At 51.6% G+C, this 24,245-nt stretch overlaps 1 protein-coding gene across 1 annotated transcript in view; it reads right to left on the bottom strand.

Annotated features, from left to right (window-relative positions):
* The window catches only part of KDM3B (lysine demethylase 3B), a 158,605-nt gene that overhangs the window by 16,106 nt on the left and 118,254 nt on the right, over positions 1 to 24,245 (bottom strand). The window contains exons 15-19 of the mRNA XM_075344677.1: positions 22,512 to 22,759; positions 15,650 to 15,913; positions 15,374 to 15,545; positions 1,695 to 1,785; positions 284 to 414 (exon numbers count right to left, since the gene is read on the bottom strand). Coding sequence (XP_075200792.1) covers positions 284 to 414; positions 1,695 to 1,785; positions 15,374 to 15,545; positions 15,650 to 15,913; positions 22,512 to 22,759 — 906 coding nt within the window. The remainder of the gene's footprint in view (positions 1 to 283; positions 415 to 1,694; positions 1,786 to 15,373; positions 15,546 to 15,649; positions 15,914 to 22,511; positions 22,760 to 24,245) is intronic.

Raw genomic sequence — 24,245 nt, 5'->3', positions numbered from 1 at the left:
CTAAGACAGCACAGTAAGAAGTCGGAAAAGGGAGCCAGCAAAATGGCAGGGGTGGCTCAAAGAATTGATCAATTATTTGCTAAAAATCTCATTTTGTACTATAGCAAAGTTAGAATAAACCGTGAATTTGCACTTTTATATGATGCATGCCTTTCTCAGATTGTGCTGGCTCTTCTTTCACAGTAAGAAGTCTGAAGACCTCTAATGAATTACAACGGGATGTCAACTTTCCCTAATACATAATGCATAGTAAAATGTCACTTTTGATATTTGGATAACATACCATAGGCGTTATACATTTTTGGACCAAGATCTGGCCGCACAAAGTAACTGGGTAATCTTGATGCCAAATTAAGCCTCCCATCTCGCTTTGTATATTCAGGCAAAGGAAGATTGTCCATCAAGTCATCAAATCTACAAAAAAGTGAAAACATGCGATGTTGAATTAATCTAAATATGGCGTACCAGCAAAATTATTTGGGACCACCGATATGCAAGGTCCTGTTCACATTTTTTAAAACCTGTTGGAATTAAGCATTGGAAGGACTCCTGTAATGGAAAAACAGTAACGCATCCCCCCATTAGAGAGGTATACAAAGGGATACATCGCCTCAGACCCCACCACCTCTGAACAGTACCCATCACAGACCCTTGAAGGTTGAAGGTGGTATTAGAGAGGTTGTGCAGATCCCACACAGCAGCAGAAAAGGTGGGGTAGGGGTTGAAGACATCCCTTACTTAAGCTGTGGGCTCTTATTTCTTAATTTCGCACATGCGACACTGCTTAGTTTGACATGACTGGATCTCACAATGCTCCCATGAGGATGCTTATGTGAAGAGGAGAAGACTAGGAGTGCAGAGAAGCATTCCTCCTTCCCTCACTCTTCGAACACCACGTCCAGCTCTAATTCAAGTGACCAAACTGTCTATATAAGAACAGCCACTGAACTGGAGACTTCCTAGGGACACAAAAGCCTAATGACAGGGGCAGGTTTGGGTTGGCAGTGACCCCTTAAGTGGCAGTAACATCCGCTGCAATCATAATGAACTAGGATAGAGCAGGCAAAGGCGGATGCAGCATGGAATGTCTCGGGGTCAAAGGCAGGGAAGAAGCTGCAGGTAACCATCAATCTGCCGAGACTGGCAGGAGTGCAGATGGAGAGCAGCGTGCTCCCAATAGCTTGCACTGTATCCTTGAGAGCCTGCCACTCCCTGCTCCTATAGGCAGGGCACCACAAGAGCACCAATTACATTCCAGGAGTAGATGACAACATATTGTGATGTGAACAGAGCCCTACTTTTGATAAAAACCTTAAAAGTATAGTTTTCATATCAGCAAAAATTATATGTTGGGCAATAGAAAAATAAAACTCCTCCTTTAATGCAACAATCCAAGTAAAATCCAAAAAGCTTATCGCACCGGGGCCATCCAGCACGTGAGCACCACAGCCGATCAGCAGATGCTGCCTTTATCACTTCTTCAGACAGAATGTTGATTAGCAGCCACTGGTTGGCTGCAGCACTCATATGATATCCTGTCATGTAAGCACTAGGAGACCCTGCGCCAACATCGCTGGAACATCACAAGTGCAGAAGGGGAGTATAAGCTTTTCTCGTTTTACTGAGGCAACTCGGGTATTTAAAGAGTTGTCCAAATGAAGGACAACCCGCCTTTAACAAGAATGTCACCTTACCGTGTTGGCATCATGTCTCTGAAATCCTCCCCAGGGGGCCAGTCTTTTAGTTTAAGCACCATAGGAGAGCCATCCTCTGCTCTTAATCTTTCTGAAGAAATAAAAGGTTTACCATGGATGGAATTAATAGTTGTTCTTAGACCCGTACAGTCAAAGAATAACTCATTTCAAACATTTACTTTATTAGACATTCTATCTGTTAGCACTTGATAAGCAAAAAACATTTCTCACAGCAATGTTTTAAATTATTCCCTTCAAGACCAAGGATGTAATTATACGATAAATCATGAATGGGTGATAACCACTGGCTGCTGCGGTGAGCCGGTGGTGATCCCCGTACATGTCTGCTGATTTGCACAGCAGACATGTGTGCCTCGCAGGCACAGGTGGATCTGCGATACACCCATGCCAGTTAGCCCCATAGATCGCATTGTCAAAATGTGACAGCGCGATTTAAAGTGCCATAGCAGGTACCGCGCACTTACCCGCTGCCATAGGAAGCCCCATGACGTGATCGTAGCAAATTTTGCACAAAATGCAAGGTGATTAAAAAGTAGAATCTGCACAAAACTATCACTAAAAACGTCAGTTCGAGATACAAAAAAATAAGCCATCACTGAGCCCCATATCCCGAAAAATTAGAACGCTACAGGTCATGGAAAATGGCGCAAAGAAGGGAATTTTGTTACTTACCGTAAATTCCTTTTCTTCTAGCTCTTATTGGAGACCCAGACGATTGGGTGTATAGCACTGCCTCCGGAGGCCACACAAAGCAATTACACTAAAAAGTGTAAGGCCCCTCCTCTTCTGGCTATACACCCCCAGTGGGATCACTGGCTCACCAGTTTTAGTGCAAAAGCAAGAAGGAGGAAAGCCAATAACTGGTTTAAACAAATTCACTCCGAGTAACATCGGAGAACTGAAAACCGTTCAACATGAACAACATGTGTACCCGCAAACAAACCAAAAATCCCGAAGGACAACAGGGCGGGTGCTGGGTCTCCCAATAAGAGCTAGAAGAAAAGGAATTTACGGTAAGTAACAAAATTCCCTTCTTCTTCGGCGCTCTATTGGGAGACCCAGACGATTGGGACGTCCAAAAGCTGTCCCTGGGTGGGTAAAGAAATACCTCATGTTAGAGCTGCAAAGACAGCCCTCCCCTACGGGGAGGCAACTGCCGCCTGCAGGACTCTTCTACCTAGGCTGGCGTCCGCCGAAGCATAGGTATGCACCTGATAATGTTTGGTGAAAGTGTGCAGACTCGACCAGGTAGCTGCCTGGCACACCTGTTGAGCCGTAGCCTGGTGTCGCAATGCCCAGGACGCACCCACGGCTCTGGTAGAATGGGCCTTCAGCCCTGATGGAACCTGAAGCCCCGCAGAACGGTAGGCTTCAAGAATTGGTTCTTTGATCCATCGAGCCAGGGTGGCCTTAGAAGCCTGCGACCCTTTGCGCTTACCAGCGACAAGGACAAAGAGAGCATCCGAACGGCGCAGGGGCGCTGTGCGGGAAATGTAGATTCTGAGTGCTCTCACCAGATCTAACAAATGTAAATCCTTCTCATACCGATGAACTGCATGAGGACAAAACGAAGGCAAAAAGATATCCTGATTAAGATGAAAAGAGGATACCACCTTCGGGAGAAACTCCTGAATGGGGCGCAGCACTACCTTGTCCTGGTGGAAGACCAGGAAGGGAGCCTTGGAAGACAGCGCTGCTAGCTCAGACACTCTCCGAAGAGATGTGATCGCTACCAGAAAAGCCACTTTCTGTGATAGTCTAGAAAGTGAAACCTCCTTCAGAGGCTCGAAGGGCGGCTTCTGGAGGGCAACTAGTACCCTGTTCAGATCCCATGGATCTAACGGCCGCTTGTACGGGGGAACTATATGGCAAACCCCCTGTAGGAACGTGCGCACCTTAGAAAGTCGTGCTAGACGCTTCTGAAAAAAGACGGATAGCGCCGAGACTTGTCCTTTAAGGGAGCCGAGCGACAAACCTTTTTCTAACCCAGATTGCAGGAAAGAAAGAAGGGTAGGTAATGCAAATGGCCAGGGAGACACTCTCTGAGCAGAGCACCAGGATAAGAATATCCTCCACGTTCTGTGGTAGATCTTAGCAGACGTGGGCTTCCTAGCCTGTCTCATGGTGGCAACGACCCCTTGGGATAAGCCTGAAGACGCTAGGATCCAGGACTCAATGGCCACGCAGTCAGGTTGAGGGCCGCAGAATTCCGATGGAAAAACGGCCCTTGGGACAGTAAGTCTGGTCGGTCTGGTAGTGCCCACGGTTGGCCGACCGTGAGATGCCACAGATCCGGATACCACGCCCTCCTCGGCAAGTCTGGAGCGACGAGTATGACGCGGCTGCAGTCGGATCTGATCTTGCGTAGCACTCTGGGCAAGAGTGCCAGAGGTGGAAACACATAAGGGAGCCGGAACTGCGACCAATCTTGCACTAGGGCGTCTGCTGCTAGAGCTCTTTGATCGCGAGACCGTGCCATGAAGGTTGGGACCTTGTTGTTGTGCCGGGACGCCATTAGGTCGACGTCCGGCCTTCCCCATCGGCGACAGATTTCCTGAAACACGTCCGGGTGAAGGGACCATTCCCCTGCGTCCATGCCCTGGCGACTGAGGAAGTCTGCTTCCCAGTTTTCTACGCCGGGGATGTGAACTGCGGATATGGTGGAGGCCGTGGCTTCCACCCACATCATAATGCGCCGGACTTCCTGGAAGGCTTGCCGACTGCGAGTCCCTCCTTGGTGATTGATGTATGCCACCGCTGTGGAGTTGTCCGATTGAATTCGGATCTGCTTCCCTTCCAGCCACTGCTGGAAGGCTAGTAGGGCAAGAAACACTGCTCTGATTTCCAGAACATTGATCTGAAGGCTGGACTCCTGCTGAGTCCACGTACCCTGAGCCCTGTGGTGGAGAAACACTGCTCCCCACCCTGACAGACTCGCGTCTGTCGTGACCACCGCCCAGGACGGTGGTAGGAAGGATCTTCCCTGTGATAATGAGGTGGAAAGGAGCCACCACTGCAGAGAGTCCTTGGCCGTCTGGGAAAGGGAGACTTTCCTGTCCAGGGATGTCGACTTCCCGTCCCATTGGCGGAGAATGTCCCATTGAAGTGGACGCAGATGAAACTGCGCAAACGGAACCGCCTCTATTGCCGCCACCATCTTCCCGAGGAAGTGCATGAGGCGTCTTAAGGAGTGCGACTGACTTTGAAGGAGAGCCTGCACCCCTGTCTGTAGTGACCGCTGCTTGCTCAGCGGAAGCTTCACTATCGCTGAGAGAGTATGAAACTCCATGCCAAGATACGTTAGTGATTGGGTCGGTGACAGATTTGACTTTGGGAAGTTGATGATCCACCCGAACGCCTGGAGAGTCTCCAGTGCAAAATTCAGGCTGAGTTGGCATGCCTCCTGAGAGGGTGCCTTGACCAGTAGATCGCCCAAGTAAGGGATCACAGAGTGTCCGTGAGAGTGCAAGACTGCTACCACTGCTGCCATGATCTTGGTGAACACCCGGGGGGCTGTCGCCAGACCAAATGGCAGAGCCACGAACTGAAGATGTTCGTCTCCTATCACGAAGCGCAGAAAGCGTTGGTGCTCCGTAGCAATCGGCACGTGGAGATAAGCATCTTTGATGTCTATTGATGCTAGGAAATCTCCTTGGGACATTGAGGCAATGACTGAGCGGAGGGATTCCATCCGGAACCGCCTGGCGTTCACATGCTTGTTGAGCAGTTTTAGGTCCAGAACAGGACGGAAGGAGCCGTCCTTTTTTGGAACCACAAAGAGATTGGAGTAAAATCCTCGCCCCCGTTCCAGAGGGGGGACAGGGATCACGACTCCTTCTGCTCTTAGAGAGTCCACCGCCTGCAGCAGGGCATCTGCTCGGTTGGGGTGTGGGGAGGTTCTGAAGAACCGAAGTGGAGGCCGAGAACTGAACTCGATTCTGTACCCGCGAGACAAAATGTCTGTTACCCACCGGTCTTTGACCTGTGACAGCCAAATGTCGCAAAAGCGGGAGAGCCTGCCACCGACCGAGGATGCGGAGGGAGGAGGCCGAAAGTCATGAGGTAGCCGCCTTGGAAGCGGTTCCTGCATTTGCTTTCCTGGGGCGTGAGTGAGCCCGCCAGGAATCTGAGCTCCCTTGTCCTTTCTGAGTCCCTTTGGACGAGGAGAATTGGGGCTTGCCCGAGCCTCGAAAGGACCGAAACCTCGACTGCCACTTTTTCTGTTGAGGTTTACTTGCTCTGGGCTGTGGCAAGGAAGAGTCCTTACCCTTGGACTGTTTTATGATTTCAGCCAATGGCTCACCAAACAGTCTGTCTCTAGATAATGGCAAGCTGGTTAAGCATTTTTTGGAACCAGCATCTGCTTTCCAGTCCTTTAACCATAAGGCTCTGCGCAAAACCACAGAATTGGCGGCCGCCATAGAGGTACGGCTCGTAGATTCTAGGACAGCATTGATAGCATAGGTCGCAAACGCAGACATTTGCGAAGTTAGGGACGCCACCTGTGGCACTGCTGGATGCATGATAGCATCCACCTGTGCTAAACCAGCTGAAATAGCTTGTAGTGCCCACACGGCCGCGAATGCTGGAGCAAACGACGCGCCGATAGCTTCATAGACAGATTTTAACCAAAGGTCCATCTGTCTGTCGTTGGCATCTTTAAGTGAAGCGCCATCCTCTACTGCGACTATGGATCTAGCCGCAAGCTTGGAAATTGGGGGATCCACCCTTGGGCACTGGGTCCAGCGTTTGGCCACTTCAGAGGGAAAAGGATAACGGGTATCCTTAGAACGTTTAGAGAAACGCTTGTCTGGATGAGCGTCGTGCTTCTGGATTGATTCTCTGAAGTCAGAGTGGTCCAAAAAAGCACTTAATTTACGCTTGGGATACAGGAAATGGAACTTCTCCTGCTGTGCAGCTGCCTCCTCTGCTGAAGGAGCTGGGGGAGAAATATCCAACAGTCTATTAATCGCCGATATAAGGTCATTAACCATGGCGTCACCATCAGGGGCATCCAGATTGAGAGGGGCCTCAGGATTAGAATCCTGATCACCGTCCTCAGTCTCATCACAGAGAGACTCTTCTCGCTGAGACCCTGAGCAGTGTGATGACGTCGAGGGTCTTTCCCAGCGAGCTCGCTTAGGCTGCCTGGGACTGTCATCTGAGTCAGAGACTTCAGCTTGTGATGCTTGAGACCCCCTTGAAGTACGGATTAGTTCCAACTGAGGGGGACCAGAGAGCATAGCCACAGCAGTGTCCATGGTCTGAGGAACTGGCCTGGCCTGCAAGGTCTCCAGGATTTTTGTCATAGCCTCAGACATTTTATCAGCAAACACTGCAAAGTCTGTCCCCGTCACCGGGGCAGGGTTCACAGGCGTCTCTGCCTGGGCTACCACCACAATAGGCTCTGGCTGACGAAGTGCCACTGGGACTGAACATTGCACACAATGTGAATCATTGGAGCCTGCCGGTAGATCAGCCCCACATGCAGTACAAACAGTGCACACAGCCCGTGCCTTGGCAGCCTTGCGTTTTGCGGATGACATGTTGCTGCCTCCTCAGAGCAGTACAGGGTGTCCAGCCAAGAAGCGACCTTACAGTGCACTATATAAATATATATATATATATATGGTACCAAGCAAGAAGTACACTAATATATCACTGAGGCACTAGTGGGGCCAGCACTACTGTGCAGCTTACCGCCCGCTTAGGCGCGGTGTGTGGTCGCCAGAAATCCCTCTAGTCTGGGTCTCCCAGAGCCTGCTGCCTTTCCCCAGCCAGATCGCATGTGTAATGGCTGCCGGCGTCCTTGTGGAGAGGGGGGGCGGGCCCTGGGCGTACACCGACGAAGAGCGGGAAGTCTGCTTCCCCCTGTGCCTAGTGAGAGGGCTGGAGCATGTAAATAAAGCTCCAGCCCTCGGCGCTGCCATTGAGCAGCGTCTCTCCCCTACCCTGATTGACAGGGTGGGGGCGGGAACGAAGCGGCGCTAGGCCGCAGAAGCCGGGGGCTAAAGTTAGAAGCGCCGCCGCCGTAAAAGCGCGGTCGGCGCAGAGCCCCCGGCGCACCACAAGTCGCAGCTGCGCCGCCGCTCCAGGAGCGGTCGGCGCAGTAGTTCCCAACATATAACGTCACTCAGCAAAGCTGCAGTGACCTAACCCCCAGCGTACAGCGCTACTGTCCCCGGCGCACTATAACGCTCAGCAAGCCTTGAGAGTGTCCGTGCCTGCCGGGGACACAGAGTACCTGAAAGTTGCAGGGCCTTGTCCCTGAACGGCACTCCCGCTCCCAATCCAGCAGGTTCTATGGGTCTGTGGATGGAGCCCGGCCCCAGGGCTTGGGGGCCGGCAAGATCCCACTTCCACAGAGCCCTCCAGGGGATGTGGAAGGAAAACAGCATGTGGGCTCCAGCCTCTGTACCAGCAATAGGTACCTCAACCTTACAAGCACCACCGCGGGTGAGAAGGGAGCATGCTGGGGGCCCTATATGGGCCCTCTTTTCTTCCATCCGATAGAGCCAGCAGCTACTGCTGACTACAAACAGTGGAGCTATGCGTGGATGTCTGACCTCCTTCGCACAAAGCAGAAAACTGGTGAGCCAGTGATCCCACTGGGGGTGTATAGCCAGAAGGGGAGGGGCCTTACACTTTTTAGTGTAATTGCTTTGTGTGGCCTCCGGAGGCAGTGCTATACACCCAATCGTCTGGGTCTCCCAATAGAGCGCCGAAGAAAAAACGGATTTTTGTGTACTCACCGTAAAATCGTTTTCTCTTAGCCTACATTGGGGGACACAGGACCATGGGTGTTATGCTGCCTATCCATGGGAGGACACTAAGTAGATGCAAAAGCATAGCTCCTCCTCTGCAGTATATACCCCCTGGTCGGGCCAGGCAGTCTGAGTTTTAGTACACAAGCAGTAGGAGAAAAAGCCAGTAAAAACTTCTCAACAGAGGAACATGAGAAAAAAAGTCATACCCAAATAAGGTACTGAGAGAACCAAGGCCCAACAGGGCAACAGGGTGGGTGCTGTGTCCCCCAATGATGGCTAAGAGAAAACGATTTTACGGTGAGTACACAAAAAGCCGTTTTTCTCTGACGCCTCATTGGGGGACACAGGACCATGGGACGTCCTAAAGCAGTCCATGGGTGGGAAACATAAAAGAAGACAACATAACCCAAGGACTAGGAACCAGTCCCAGACAGCCTGGAGCGCCTACTGAGAGAGGTGCTCTACTGCCGTTTGCAGAATTTTCCTACCCAGATTTGCCTCAGTTGAAACCTGGGTATGGACTCTGTAATGCTTTGAAAACGTATGTAGGCTAGACCAGGTCGCAGCCTTACACACCTGTTCCACTGAAGCCTGATGCCGAATGGCCCACGAAGCGCCAACTGCTCGCGTGGAATGAGCCCGCAGCCCACTAGGAATGGGCTTGAGTTGCAAGCGGCAGACTTCCTGGATCGCAGAGCGAATCCAGCGAGCCAGAGTCGCCTTTGAAGCTGCCTGTCCCTTCTTAGGCCCCTCAGGAATGACGAACAAAGAGTCCGTTTTCCTAAAGGGGGCTGTCCTGGATATGTAATATCTGAGAGCTCTGACGAGGTCTAACGAATGCAGAGACCTTTCCATCCTATGAACCGGGTGTGGAGAAAAGGAAGGCAGAACAATGTCCTCGTTCAAATGAAACGGGGTAAGAACCTTTGGAAGGAAATCCGGAAGGGGGCGCAGAACCACCTTGTCCTGGTGAAAGATCAGAAAAGGCTTGCGGCAAGAGAGTGCTGCTAGCTCCGAAACCCGTCTGATGGACGTAATTGCCACCAGGAATGTTACCTTCTAGGACAGAAGAGTAAGGGAGGATTCCTTGAGGGGTTCAAAGGGAGACCTCTGGAGACCGTCCAGAACGAGGTTGAGGTCCCATGGTTCCAGTGGCCGTTTGTACGGGGGAACTAGATGGGAAACGCATGCCCTTTAAGGGAACTGAGAGCCAACCCCGCTTGCAAGCCAGACTGTAGAAAGTCGAGAATTCTGGGGATGGCCAGAGGCATAGGCTGGACGTTAGTTTCCCTGCACCATGAAAGGAAGATTTTCCACGTACGGTGGTAAATGCGGGATGAAGCAGGCTTTCGGGCGCTGATCATGGTGGAAATAACCGCGGGGGAGAATCCCGCTCTTGTTAATACCCAGGTCTCAATGGCCATGCCGTCAGCTTCAGGGCTCTGGAGTTCTGATGGGAAATGGGCCCTTGGGTCAGCAAGTCTGGGATGTCTGGAAGGCGCCACGGTGCGTCTGTGAGCATTTGTACTAATTCGGCGTACCAGGCGCTCCTGGGCCAGTCCGGTGCCATCAGTATCACCGGGACTCCCTCTGCCTTGATCTTCCTGATTACCCACGGCAGCAGGGGTAGAGGTGGAAATATGTAAGGCAGGCGGAAGTGGTGCCAGGAGCAGACTAGAGCATCCGCACCGATGGACTGCGGGTCGCGTGACCTGGCTATGAACGCGGGTACCTTTGCATTCAACCTTGAGGCCATTAGGTCCACGTCTGGTGTGCCCCAGCGAGTGTAGATGTGTAGAAACACATCTGGGTGGAGAGACCATTCTCCGGCGGCCAGGCCTTGGCGACTTAGAAAGTCTGCTGCCCAGTTCTCTACCCCCGATATGTGTACCGCTGATATCACTGATCCCGACGATTCGGCCCAGCTGAGGATCTTGTGGGCCTCGAGATCAGCCGCTTTGCTGCGGGTGCCCCCCTGCCGATTGATATAGGCTACAGCTGTCGCATTGTCCGATTGGACTCGAATCTGACGACCCGCTAGCAGAGGGCAGAACGCTCTGAGCGCGAGGAAGATCGTGCGGAGTTCCAGGATGTTTATGGGTAGGAAAGACTCCTGAAGCGTCCAACGTACTTGAGAAGTGTGGTGCCGGTACACTGCTCCCCAGCCTAGGAGGCTGGCGTCCGTGGTCAGGACCAGTCAGTTCACTGGGAGAAAAGATCTCCCCTTCGATAGGGATGAGGACCGAAGCAACCAGCGGAGTGCGTACCTGACTGAAGGCGTCAGGTGAAGATGTCTGTCCAGGGAGAAGGGACTCTTGTCCCAGGCCGCTAGAAGGGCTAGCTGCAGTGGGCGGAGGTGCAGTTGAGCAAAGGGTACTGCATCCATAGCTGCCACCATCCTGCCGAGCACTTTCATGGTGAATCGAATGGAGCGAGACGGAGGACGTAGAAGGCAGCATACCGCTCGTTGAAGAGCGATCGCCTTGTCCTGAGGGAGAAGGATCAAGCCCAGACGGGTGTCCAGGGACATGCCAAGGAAGGTGATGGATCGTGATGGGATCAGGGATGATTTGTCCAGATTCACTAGCCACCCTAAGCGGGATTGGGTGTCCACAGTGATCTGTACGCTGGTTGAGCAGTCGCGGAAGGAGGGGACCTTGATGAGGAGGTCATCCAAGTAAGGGAGAACGACTACTCCCCTGGCGTGAAGGACGCTCATGGCAGCCGCCATGACTTTGGCGAAGACCCTTGGTGCGGTGGCAAGGCCGAAGGGTAGAGCTACGAATTGAAAGTGGGAGTCCTGAATTGCGAAGCGGAGGAACTTTTGGTGATCTGGGGCGATGGGTATGTGCGTATAGGTACGCGTCCTTGATGTCTATGGAGGCGAGAAATTCCCCTTCGACCATGGATGCAATAATGGACCTTAGGGACTCCATTCTGAATCTCCGTAGGTGCACATGTTTGTTTAGGTGTTTGAGGTCCAGGATGGGTCGAACTGACCCATGCTTTTTGGGGACCACAAAGAGGTTGGAATAAAACGCCCCGAACTTCTCGTCGTCTGGGACAGGTATTATCACTCCTGCTGTTTGGAGCGAGTGGATTGCTGAGAAAAAAAGCTTTGCGTCGTTTTCGAGTCTTTGGGGGGTTTGGGAAAGAACCGACTCGGGGGTCGGGTCCGAAATTCTATGTGGTAACCGGAAGACACAAGGTCTCGCACCCATTTGTCGTCTGAGGCGGCAGCCCAGATGTGATGAAAGAGCCGCAGTCGACCTCCTACAATGAGTGTGTCTTCCGGGGCGCCGAAGGAGTCATGAGGGGGGAAAACGTCGTGGCCGAGTCTCCCCAGTCCTGGACTGTTTCGGTCTAGGCTGCCATGACGAAGTGGGTTTCGGGGAGAGCTGAGAAGGTCGGTCCCTGCGTAGTCCGCGTCTGGTGGCGGAGACAGCACGGGATGTCGACCAACCAAATGAGTTCCGAAAGGAGCGGAACGAGGACTGTGGACGTCTGGTGAAGGACGTCCTGGACTTCAGCTGGGGGAGGGAGGTACTCTTTCCTCCCGTGGCGTCAGAAATGAGCTTGTCAAGACGTTCGCCAAACAATCGGTCTGGAAAAAAGGGAAGGCCCGTGAGAGACTTCTTGGAGGCAGAGTCCGCTCGCCATTGTCGGAGCCAGAGAGCTCTACGGATGGCTATGGTATTTGAGGCGGCAAACGCTGCGCAGGTAGCAGCGTCCATGGAGGCCTGCATGAGGTACTCCGCCGCAGCGGCAATTTGAGCTGTTACCTCTGTGAAGGTATGAGTGAACTGGGATTCCTCAAGCGAAGTGTTAAGGGATTCTGCCCAGACCGAGATCGCCTTTGCGACCCACACAGCGGCAAAGGAGAGCGAGAGGGAGGAACCCGCAGCCTCAAAAGCAGAGCGGGCGAGGTGCTCCACCTGTCTGTCTGTCGGGTCCTCGATGGAGGAACCATTGGGTAAAGACAGGAGCGTCTTTGTGGTAAGGCGGGAGACCGGGGGGTCGACCGAGGGCGGATCGGCCCAGCCCTTAGGGGCAGGTGAGGCAAAAGGGTACCGGGACTCCATGAGTTTTCAGTTACCGAAGCGCCTGTCAGGCTTCTCCCTTTGCTTTGTGAGGATATCCTGAAACTCTGGGTGATCAGCGAAAACCTTTTGGGGTTTCCTTGCCCTCTTAAAGGAGACCGCATGGTCAGTGGTAGTGGATGGGGGATCCTCCACATGCAGAGTTTGGTTGATTGCTGCTATAAGGGAGTCTATTGCAGTTTGATCAACTGGGGAGGTTGAAACCAAGGAATCCTCTTGCTATAAACAGCATTCTCCCTCCTCCAGCTCTTCAGAAGCCGTGGAGCGTGTGGGAGAGCCTGCCCTGTGTGCTCCCGAGGGAGAGCCCGCTTGAGACACTGGCCGTGTGCTCTTTTCCTGATCCCTGCAATCGGTGAAGCATGTGCCCGGATTACCTTAGAAGGATCCTCCATAGGGGTATCCTCAGGCTGCGTTCCGTCCAGGGACCCAGAAGGGTGTGGAGGACGACATTGCATACCCAGAACCAGGTTCTGTGACAGTTTTCCATGGATTGGGACAGAAACTGTGCCCATTCCGGTGGGCTGGGAGCCCTAGGCTCTGGGCTGACTGTGGCGGCGGTGGTGGCAGGGGGGTCTTGGGGGGCTATAGGGGCACAGGACTCACAGAGAGAAGTGCTGTGTTTACGTGGTAGCTCAGCGTGGCAGGTAGTGCAGGCTGAATAATAGACTATGTGGGCCTTAGCACTCTTGGTGCATGTTCAAGAATTTTGCATGTTCCTAATAGGAGTATGCCAGGAGGGGGAGCAATGCTCAGCAGAGCTACAAGTGAAGCAAGCACCTCACTAGAATCAGCCAATGGCCCTGTCCTCAGAAAAGATTAAGCTCTATGGAGATCTTTGCACGCTTTCCTGGGGGGGCGGGGCTTATCGCGCCGCGGGGAGGCGGGGCTTAGCACTAAAAGAGCGCGAAGATGAAGTCAGTGTGCCCCCCCCCCTGCTGTGGGTAGTAAAAAACGGTGGGAAGGGAGCTTTTGATAGTTTTCCTCCTTCCCCCTCCAGTCAGCACACAGCTTGTCACTGGTGGTTATCAGCCGGCTTTTCTGCTAGAGCAAATAAACAGAGCAAATAAACAGCAGTGAGTCCCTGAGCCCTGGGCCCTCCCCCTGCCACCAGGAAATTATCTGCAGGACTTTCTGCAAACAGGAGTGACTTCCCCCCTCCTCCAGCCAGCAAGCTAGAGAAAAGTTAACACTGTGTGTGCAGGATCCTTGGGGCTCTCCTCCTTGCTCAGCCTCATAATAAATACTGTAAATGTCCTGGGAGCCTTCCCTGCAGCATCTTTTCTCCCTTTGTCTGGGAAACCAGTCAGGGGGGATCTCACCTTAAAACACTGCTTCCGTCCAGGCAGTGAAAATAGCAGTCAGCTTGCTGTGTCCGGTCACACCGGAGCCATATCAACTCAGAGCCTGCAAAGAGGGGCTGAGGAATTGGTGCCATATTCAACTCAGAGCCTGCAAAGAGGGGCTGAGGAATTGGGCTATAGGGGCACAGGCCTCTACCCTGGGCTTTGGAAAATCGGTGTCTGTGGAACCCGTCGTCCAGCCCAGGATCCAGCGTCGCAGGAGGGGGTACGTGGAGGCGACACTCCACGTTCCCGCCCGTTGATGGTAGTGGGAGATCGGTTCCAAAAGGAAACCGTCGCCCTCAAAAAATAACAAACCTTGAAAGGAAGTGCCTCCTACTGACACTAAGCTAAAACTGAGGTTGCCTGGCCCGGCCAGGGGGTGTATACTGCAGAGGAGGAGCTATGCTTTTGCATCTACTTAGTGTCCTCCTATGGATAGGCAGCATAACACCCATGGTCCTGTGTCCCCCAATGAGGCGTCAGAGAAAGTGCACCATTTTTGGGGGGACAAACTTCATAATTGTTTAACCCCTTAGATAAAAGTCAACCTATACATGTATGGTGTCTACAAACTCGTTCCGGCCTAAGGGATCACACGGACACATAATTTTACCATATAATGAACATAGTCAATGAAATATCCCAAAAACTATCATACAATCACACTTTTTTTTGCAATTTTTCCCACACTTGGAATTTTTTTTGCCGTTTTTCAGTACACTACATGGTAAAATGTATAGTTTCATTCAAAAGTACAACTCCTCCCGCCAAACAAACAAGACCCCATATGGCAAGATTGATGGAAAAATAAAAAAGTTACGGCTCTCGGAAGAAGGGGAGTAATAAAAAAGAAAGAAAAATGGAAAATTGCCCATGGGTGAAGGGGTTAAGTGAAAGGGGGCATTACCAGTGTGACACTTTTTTCTCATAATCACACACCACTCAGCAGTGAGCTCAGTGCTAAGACAGTACACTAGAGCTAACTCAGTACGGCAGAGCTAAGACGGTACTGCAGAGCTAAGACGGCACTGCAGAGCTAAGACGGTACTGCAGAGCTAAGACGGTACTGCAGAGCTAAGACGGTACTGCAGAGCTAAGACGGTACTGCAGAGCTAAGACGGTACTGCAGAGCCAAGACGGTACTGCAGAGCTAAGACGGTACTGCAGAGCTAAGACGGTACTGCAGAGTTAAGACTGTACAGCAGAGCTAACCCAGTACAGCAGAGCTAACCCAGTACAGCAGAGCTAACCCAGTACAGCAGAGCTAACCCAGTACAGCAGAGCTAACACAATACAGCAGAGATGGGAGTTTCTCTAGAATAAGACATTGGATTACAGATATTAAGGACCCACTTTATTCAACTTCTATGACCTGAATGTACATATAGACCGCCATGAAAGGTTGATCCTACACATTATTAGACCAAAGTAAAAAAGATTGCACTTACTTTCAATAACTTCAAAACCGTCCCAAAAATCACGAACTTTCACATCCGAAATTATAGCACAGTTCCGACAATTCACCAGATCCACGTCTTGGTCTCCAAATTCAAGGCTAAACGCATCCGGCTTCCATAGCTCCCACTTTAGTTTTTTCTGTACCCCAGAAACTAACACAGGCTAAAAAGAAGAAGAAGAGGAAAGTGAAGTTGTTCCACAATCAATTCTGATATAGCTTAACCAAATTATTCACGGTCCCTCCCAAAATATATACACGTGCTCACCTGGCCTTGTTTCCAGCATTCCCTAAATATTTTCCAATTGTTTTTGTTGCTCGGGTCGTGTAGACAGAGTAGCCTTCCATCACACAGCCAGGAATGTGATGTGTGTGGGTCAAGTACATGTAAACCCATCATCATCTCCTTCCCCTCCTTCAGACTCTCAGTCGAGCTACTTGCTCTCTTGGCAGCATCTGATGTCTTTTTGTTCTCTACAACAGAAGCAATAATGTGGTCCAGAAAGTTGGGTAAGCTGGATTTTCCCTTTGCCTAAAAATAAAAAAATAGTGGTCAGAATTGAAAGATAGAATGCAATGCAAAGAATTTTTCAACGTCTGGTAGAATATCAGCCATCCCCTTCCATTACACTAGCGCAGTATCAGGCTGTAAGGCCAGGGCCACACGGGGAATACTGCGATCCCCTCGCATAACACTCGGCTCACGCTGGCAGTACAGCAGAGCCGAGTGTCATGCGAGTGTCCCTGCGATTGAGGTCCGACCGTGCGAGCGGACCTCAGCTGCGGGGGGGCGGGCTGGCACTGAGGAGGGGTGGGCCGGCGCTGCAGAGGGGAGGGATTTATCTCCCTCTCTCATCCGTAGCCGGCTATTGCGATTCTCATACTGCACTCCGGGTACACCGGTGTACCGCAAGTGCAGTGCGATTTTTCTCTCACTCCATACACAAATGGGTGCGAGAGAAACAATGATCGCATTACAGTCGCAGCATACTGCGATTGTTTTCTCGCTCCGATTAGGGCTGAGAAAAAAGAGAATTTTGTTACTTACCGTAAATTCTTTTTCTTATAGTTCCGACATGGGAGACCCAGACCATGGGTGTATAGCTTCTGCCTCCGGAGGACACACAAAGTACTACACTCAAACGTGTAGCTCCTCCCTCCTAGCATATACACCCCCTGGTAGCCAGTCCTAGCCAGTTTAGTGCAAAAGCTGAAGGAGGACATCCACCCACAAGTAGAGACAGAGTAAAACCCGGAACAACCGGAACCTCTGTCTACAACAACAACAGCCGGTGAAAACACACGGAACAAGAAACCTGCCAACAGGTAATAGGGAGGGTGCTGGGTTTCCCATGTCGGAACTATAAGAAAAAGAATTTACGGTAAGTAACAAAATTCTCTTTTTCTTCATCGTTCCTTATGGGAGACCCAGACCATGGGACGTTCTAAAGCAGTCCATGGGTGGGAATAAACAGAAAAACTGAGAAGTAGGCGAAACCTAACTTCACAAATGGGCGACAGCCTCCTAAAGGACGCGTCTGCCCAAGCCCGCATCTGCCGAAGCATGAGCATGCACTGGGTAGTGCTTCGAAAAGGTATGCAGACTAATCCAAGTGGCAGTCTGACAGACCTGCTGAGCCGTAGCCTGGTGCCTGAAAGCCCAAGAGGCACCGACAGCTCTGGTCAAGTGTGCCTTGATCCCCGGCGGGGGAGGCACTTTAGTACACTGGTAGGCATCGGAAATGGCCGACCTAATCCAACGAGCCAGGGTCGGCTTAGATGCCGAGAGGCCCTTACGCTGACCAGTGGTCAGCACAAAAGAGAGGTGCACCGCCTAAGAACAGCGGTGCGAGACACATAGATCCGGAGCGCCCGCACCAGATCCAGGATATGCAACGCTTTTTCAAAGCGATGAACAGGAGCCGGACAAAAGGAAGGCAGGGAAAATGCCCCGGTTAAGGTGGAAGCAGCAACCACCTTAGGGAGAAAGTCCGGAGTCGGACGGAGAACCACCTTGTCTTGATGAAAAACCAAAAAAGGGCGTGACTCCGAAGAGAGTGCAGCCAAAACAGAGACTCTCTTGAGGGAAATTATGGCCACTAGAAAGACCACTTTCTGTGAAAGACGAAACAAAGAAACCTCCCTAAGAGGCTCAAAGGGGGGTTTCCAGAAGCCGTGAGGACCGGATTAAGGTCCCAGGGCTCCAAAGGCCGCCGGTAAGGCGGAATGATGTGAGATGCGCCCTGCATGAAGAAGCGCACCTGAGCCAGCCGGGCGATACGCCGCTGGCACAACACTGACAGAGCCGAGACCTGTCCCTTAAGGGAATTGAGGGATAGTCCTAGCTGTAGACCGGACTGTAGAAGGGACAGGAGGGTCGGCAAGGCCAAAAGGCCAAAGGACACTTCGGAGCTCGAGTCATAGTGGAGATGACTTCAGGAGGGATACCAGAAGTCGTCAAGATCCAGGACTCAAGAGCCACGCCGTCAATCTGAGAGCCGCAGAATTCTGGCGGAAAAACGGACCTTTTGAGAGAAGGTCTGGACGGTCCGGAAGATGCGATGGCAACTCTACGGACAGATGGAGCAGGTCAGGGTACCAAGCTTGCCTGGGTCAGTCTGGAGTATGAGAATGACCCGACGGCCCTCCTTACTGATCTTGCGCAGGACTCTGGGCAAGAGCTAGAGGGTGAAACACGTAAGACAGACGAAGCTGGGACCAAACTTGAACCAGTGCGTCTGCCGCAAAAACCTGAGGATCGTGGACCACGGTTGGACGGCTGAGATAATCTGCCTCACAGTTTTCCACGTCTGGGATGTGGGCTGCGGATATGGTGGACTAGGAGTCCTTCGTCCACTGAAGAATGCGTTGAGCCTCCAACATTGCCAGGCGGCTGAGTGTCCCGCCCTGGAGGTTGATGTAGGCAAACGCTGTCGCGTTGTCTGACTGGACTCGAATGTGCCTAGCCGCCAACAGATGGTGAAAGGCTTAGAGAGCTAGAAACACAGCTCTGATTTCCAGCACATTGATCCAGAGGGCTGATTTGGACAGAGTCCAAGTGCCCTGCGCTCCATGGTGGAGATATACTGCTCCCCAGCCGGATAGAATAGCATCCTGGTGAGGATCACCCGGGACGGGGCCAGGAAGGAGCGTCCCTGAGACAGAGGGGCCGAAGCCACCACTGAAACGAGCCCCTGGTCTGTGGCGAAGCCACCACCCCGTGGAAGGGGGAAGTCCGCTTGTTCCAACAGCGGAAAATATCCAGCCGCAGAGGATGCAGGTGGAACTGGGCAAGGGAATCGCTTCCATTGACGCCACCATCTGATCCAGCACCTGTATTAGGTGCCTGATGGAACGACGTCGACCGCCAGCGGAGGGACTGCTGTTTGACTAAGGGGCGCTTCACAAGTGCCGAGAGAGTCTCGAATTGCGTCCCTGGATACGTGAACTTCTGGGTCGAAGTTAGAGTGGACTTGGACAGAATGACAAGCCACCCGAATTGGTTAGAGTGGCGAGAGTGAGCGAGGCACTCCGCTAACAGTCTGCACTGGATGAAGCCCAGACTAGAAGGCCGTCCAGGGCAAAAGGATCACTGCCAACCCCTAGAGGTGCAGGACCACAATCACAGCTGCCCCGACCTTGAGAATACTCGAGGGGCCGTGGCTAACCCCAAGGGAAGAGCCACGAATTGGACCACTCCGATTGCAAAACGTAGCCAACGCTGGTGTGAAACTGCGATTGGCACATGCAGATAGGCATCTCTGATGTCGATGGATGCTAGGGAATCTCCTTGGGTCATTGATTGATCGCCGAGACTCCATGCGAAAATGCCGTACCTGAACATGCTTGAGAAGCTTGAGATCCAGGTCGGAAGGCAACGCCCTCTTCGGGGACTAGGAATAGATTTAAGCAGAAATCTCAGAACCGTTCCCAGTCGGGAACCGGTACAATTACTCCATTGGCCTGCAAGAATGCCACGGCCTGTGAGAAGGCGGCGGCCTTGGAGCAGGGGGGAGTTGACAGAAAAAATCTGTTTGGCGGGCTGGATAGAATTCTATCCTGTAGCGGTGGGAGATGGAATCCCGCATCCACTGATCGGAGACGTGTTAAAACCATACGTCGCCAAAGTGGGAGAGCCTGCCACCGACCAAGGACGTTGCTGGCGTGACCAGATAGCCAGGAGGAGGCTGACTTAGTGGCAGCATCTCCTGCGGTCCTCTGAGGACGCGGCTTCGTGCGCCATTTGGGTTTACGATCCTTGGCTGAGCTAGTGGACGAGGCCGAGGGCTTAGAGAACGATCAGATGGAGGAACGAAAAGAACGAAACCTCGACTGATTCCTGCCCTGGACAGGTTTCTGGTTTAGGTTTGTGGCATGGAAGAACTCTTCCCGCCAAAAGCTTCCTTAATAATTTCATCCAGTTGTTCCCGAATAGTCTGGTCCCAGCAAAGGGGAGCACAGCAAGGAACTTCTTTAGAAGCATCTGCCTTCCACTTCCGAAGCCAAAGGAGCCTGCGGATAGCGAGGAAATTAGCCGAGGCCACCGCAGTGCGGTGAGAGTCTCCAGCATGGCAGACATGGCATAGGATGAAAAGACTGAAGTCTGGAAGTTAAGGCAACCATTTCGGACATAGAGTCCCTGTAAGGGAATGCATCTCCTCTAGAGAAGCAGAGATGGCTTTGAAAGCCCGCACTGCTGCAAAAGCTGAGGAGAACGAGGCCCCTGCCGCCTCCATACAGATTTGGCCAGAAGGACAACCTGGCGGACAGCAAAACCTTAAGTGAGGAGCCATCAGCCACTGATACAACGGTCCGGGCTGAGCCACCTTTGGTGAATGAGCCCACTCATTAACCACCACTGGTGGAAAGGGAAAACTGTCATCAGAACCATGCTTTGGGAAGCGTTTGTCAGAGCAGACCCTGGGCTTGGTCACAGTGGCCTGAAAACTGGAGCGGTTAAGGAACACACTGCTCGTTCTCTTAGACAAGGTAAACTCTGGCGGATTGAGGTCCAGCACAGAATTCATGTATAGTGGGATCCTTAGAGAGGTGCCGTCAGCCACTGATACAACTATCCGGGCTGAAAGTCTAGACACCGGAGGGACCACCCTTGGTGAATGAGCCCACTCCTTGACCACCTCTGGTGGAAGGGGGAAACAGTCCTCAGAACCACGCTTTGGGAGCGTCTGTCAGGACAAGCTCTGGGCTTGGTCACAGTGGGCTGAAAACTGGAGTGGTTAAGAAACACACTCCTTGTTCTCTTTAAGGTATACTGATGCCTTTCTGCCAGAGGGGGATGCTCCCCTGATACAGGCGGATGGAGGTCCAGTACAAATATAATGGACGTAATCCAATCATTAGCATCTGCATCACCTTCGGACAGATCAATGGTACATGAAGTAGTGTCCAGGCCCCTAGTAAAGACATCCTCCCCGTCCAGAGAGTCAGCTCGTGAATCAGAGCTGCGGGACGGGGAAGGACAGGGGACCCTGCGTCTCCGTTTTAGGAGGACGGGGTCTGAGACCATGTGAGCTTTGCTGAGCGAGCCGTAGCAGCAGAAGCGCCCTGAGAAGGGGGCTAATGCATGCTCAGCAGAGTCCGGGACCGCTGTCCCCTGGAAGAGCGGATTCTACCCAAACCGGGGGTTCAGCCACCGGAGTCGGAGCAGCTGGAGGGACCCACTGATGAGCCTCCAGGCCGAGGGACCACTGTTTTTATGTGCTCGGTACAGGCAGTACGAGTCTACATGCAGTGCCTATTAAGAACAGCCTTGCAGCCTTGCTCTGATGTGAGACATGCTGCAGAAGTGGGGGCTCTGTTCAGAATGACCCCCAGCAGAGTATATAAACAGAGAATATAAGCAGCTGCACAACCGAAGGTTGTGGCTTGCCAGACAGTTTAACATACACTTCTGTGCCCTCCAGACCCCCAGCCCAGGCCCCCATTTGTCACAATGTGGTATCTCTGTGCCTATGCAGACACTGAGAACGCTGAGAAAATGGCGACCGGAGCGAGGAGAGGGGGCGGGCCCTACTCTGAGAGCGGGCAAATGAGGTATACAGGGGAGGGAATCTTTCCTCAGTGAGGACTGTCCGTTCCCTGTGCTGAACAGCCGCTGGGCCGAGCCGCACTGTCCCTCTGCATGACTGACATGCAGGGGCAGTGAAAACCGAAACTAGGCCTCAGGCGAAGCCGGGGCCTAGATTTAAACATGCGGCCAGCGTCCAGGCACCATCGGCGCGGTTCTCCAGTGAAAACTGGAGAACCGGCCGGAAATGTTAACACAATCATAAGACACACTCTCCCCAATAAATAAAGTACAAGGGACCCCTGGAAAGACCACTTTCTGTGGTAAAAACGTCTCAGTACTTAGCTTGTGAGACGCAGGTGCCAGGTCCCTGGGAGGTGAGCGCTCCGTCCGGCAGAATCCTGAAAGGGCTGCGGATGGAGACCGGTCTCCTGCAAAGCAGTGAGAACCGTGATGGCTCCCACTTCAAGCCAGAGCCCCAGGGGATGGTGAAGGAGCGCGGCATGTGAAGGCTCCAGCCTTGGAAAATCAACCTTAACAGCACCGCCGACACAGTGGGGTGAGAAGGGACATGCCGGGAGTCCAGACTGGACCTGCTTTTCTTCCAAATCTTTGAAATCCAAAAAATCAAAAATCAGAGAATGCATGTGTGTGTGTGACCTCCTGAACACAAAGCATTGAACTGGCTAGGACTGGCTACCAGGGGGTGTATATGCTAGGAGGGAGGAGCTACACGTTTGAGTGTAGTACTTTGTGTGTCCTCCGGAGGCAGAAGCTATACACCCATGGTCTGGGTCTCCCATAAGGAACGATGAAGAAATAATCGCTCATGTGCGCTGACACACAGGCTAATATTGGTCCGAGTGGAATGCGATTTTTTTATCGCACTCCACTCGCACCGATTTTCATGCCGTACGGCTTAGGCCTAAGGCAACTAGCTGCAGCAGAAGCCCTCCACCTACCTAATTTTAATTAGAATAGAAAATAAATAAGGTCTATTTTGACTGCAAAGCAGCTTATCATAAATAAGTTGAAATATACCTATCCTTTCTTATAGAAGATCCATCTAATTTAAGAACATTCTGGTTCAAAAACTACTCACTGCGGCATTAAAGACTGGAGGGAAAGGAACGCCAGCTTCCATTGTCCCCTGCGAAAGCTTCCCGGGACCTGAATGAAGCAAATCTCTTAAGCTGGAGCCTTCAGTCTTTATGTTGGAGGCAGCTGGGCCTAATAAAAGGCTGTTAAAGAGTTTTGGAGACGAGGAGGTCTTGATATTTGAATTAAGGGAATCTAAACTCAAGGAAGGATTTGCTTCTTTTTGCTGTACAGGTTTCTGTGTGCTAGGATCTGAAATACAACACATCCACATTAGTTACAGTGTTCAATCAATCTACAATGGCAAACAAAGTAAAATGGTCGAAAATTAACACATTTTATTTTTGTTTAAGGAATTGAATCAGATATTCATAATGGATTCCCTGTATGGTCTCAACCCAAGGGTTTATTTTGGATTTGAGCATAACATGTTGTACTACATTGGACCAGTTATCCAGTCCTATTCTCCAATTGTTGCGCCAAATGTAGCCCCAAGCCTCCAATAAACCCATAGAAGCGAAAGATTCCTATGGACCTTTAAAGAAAAAAAAGGCTTAGAAAATGAAATCAATATTTGTTGTGACTACTCTTTTAAAATATTTGAAGGAAATCGGAAGAGAGGTTGTTGCATACATCTTGAAGAACTAATCACAGATCTTCTGTGGATGTAGGTTGTGCAAATTCTTCTGTCTCTTCATGAAATCCCAGACAGAACCAATGATGCTGAGATCAGGGCTTTGTGGGCCATATTATCCCCGCCAGGATTCCTTGACCTTCTTTACGCTCAATATAGCTCTTATTGACATTGGCTGTACGTTTGGGGTTGTTGTCTTGCTGCAGAATAAATTTGAAGTCAGACGGCTTCCTGATGGTATTTGTATGCTGGATAAGTATCTCTCTATATTTCAAAGCATTGAAGACAATTAATCTTCACCAAACTCCCAACTCAACTTGCTGAACCTCCACCAATCTTGACAAAACTCCCAACTCAATTTGCTGAACCTCCACCAATCTTGACAAAACTCCCAACTCAATTTGCTGAACCTCCACTATGCTTCACTATTGCCTGCTGAAACTCATTATTATATCACTCTCCAGCCCTTTGAGAAAAGAAGGGAATTTTGTTTACTTACCGTAAATTCCTTTTCTTCTAGCTCCTATTGGGAGACCCAGACAATTGGGGTGTATAGCTTCTGCCTCCGGAGGCCACACAAAGTATTACACTTAAAAGTGTAAACCCCTCCCCTCTGCCTATACACCCCCCCCGTGCATCACGGGCTCCTCAGTTTTGGTGCAAAAGCAGGAAGGAGGAAACTTATAAATTGGTCTAAGGTAAATTCAATCCGAAGGATGTTCGGAGAACTGAAAACCATGAACCAAGAACAATTCAACATGAACAACATGTGTACACAAAAGAACAACAGCCCGAAGGGAACATGGGCGGGTGCTGGGTCTCCCAATAGGAGCTAGAAGAAAAGGAATTTACGGTAAGTAAACAAAATTCCCTTCTTCTTTGTCGCTCCATTGGGAGACCCAGACAATTGGGACGTCCAAAAGCAGTCCCTGGGTGGGTAAAAGAATACCTCGGTAAAAGAGCCGTAAAACGGCCCTTTCCTACAGGTGGGCAACCGCCGCCTGAAGGACTCGCCTACCTAGGCTGGCATCTGCACTTGATAGTGTTTCGAGAAGGTGTGCAGACTCGACCAGGTAGCCGCCTGACACACCTGCTGAGCCGTAG

The sequence above is a fragment of the Anomaloglossus baeobatrachus genome, chromosome 4 (assembly GCF_048569485.1).
Source record: "Anomaloglossus baeobatrachus isolate aAnoBae1 chromosome 4, aAnoBae1.hap1, whole genome shotgun sequence".
Classification (NCBI taxonomy): domain Eukaryota; kingdom Metazoa; phylum Chordata; class Amphibia; order Anura; family Aromobatidae; genus Anomaloglossus; species Anomaloglossus baeobatrachus.
This window is presented reverse-complemented; position numbering and strand designations above follow the sequence as displayed.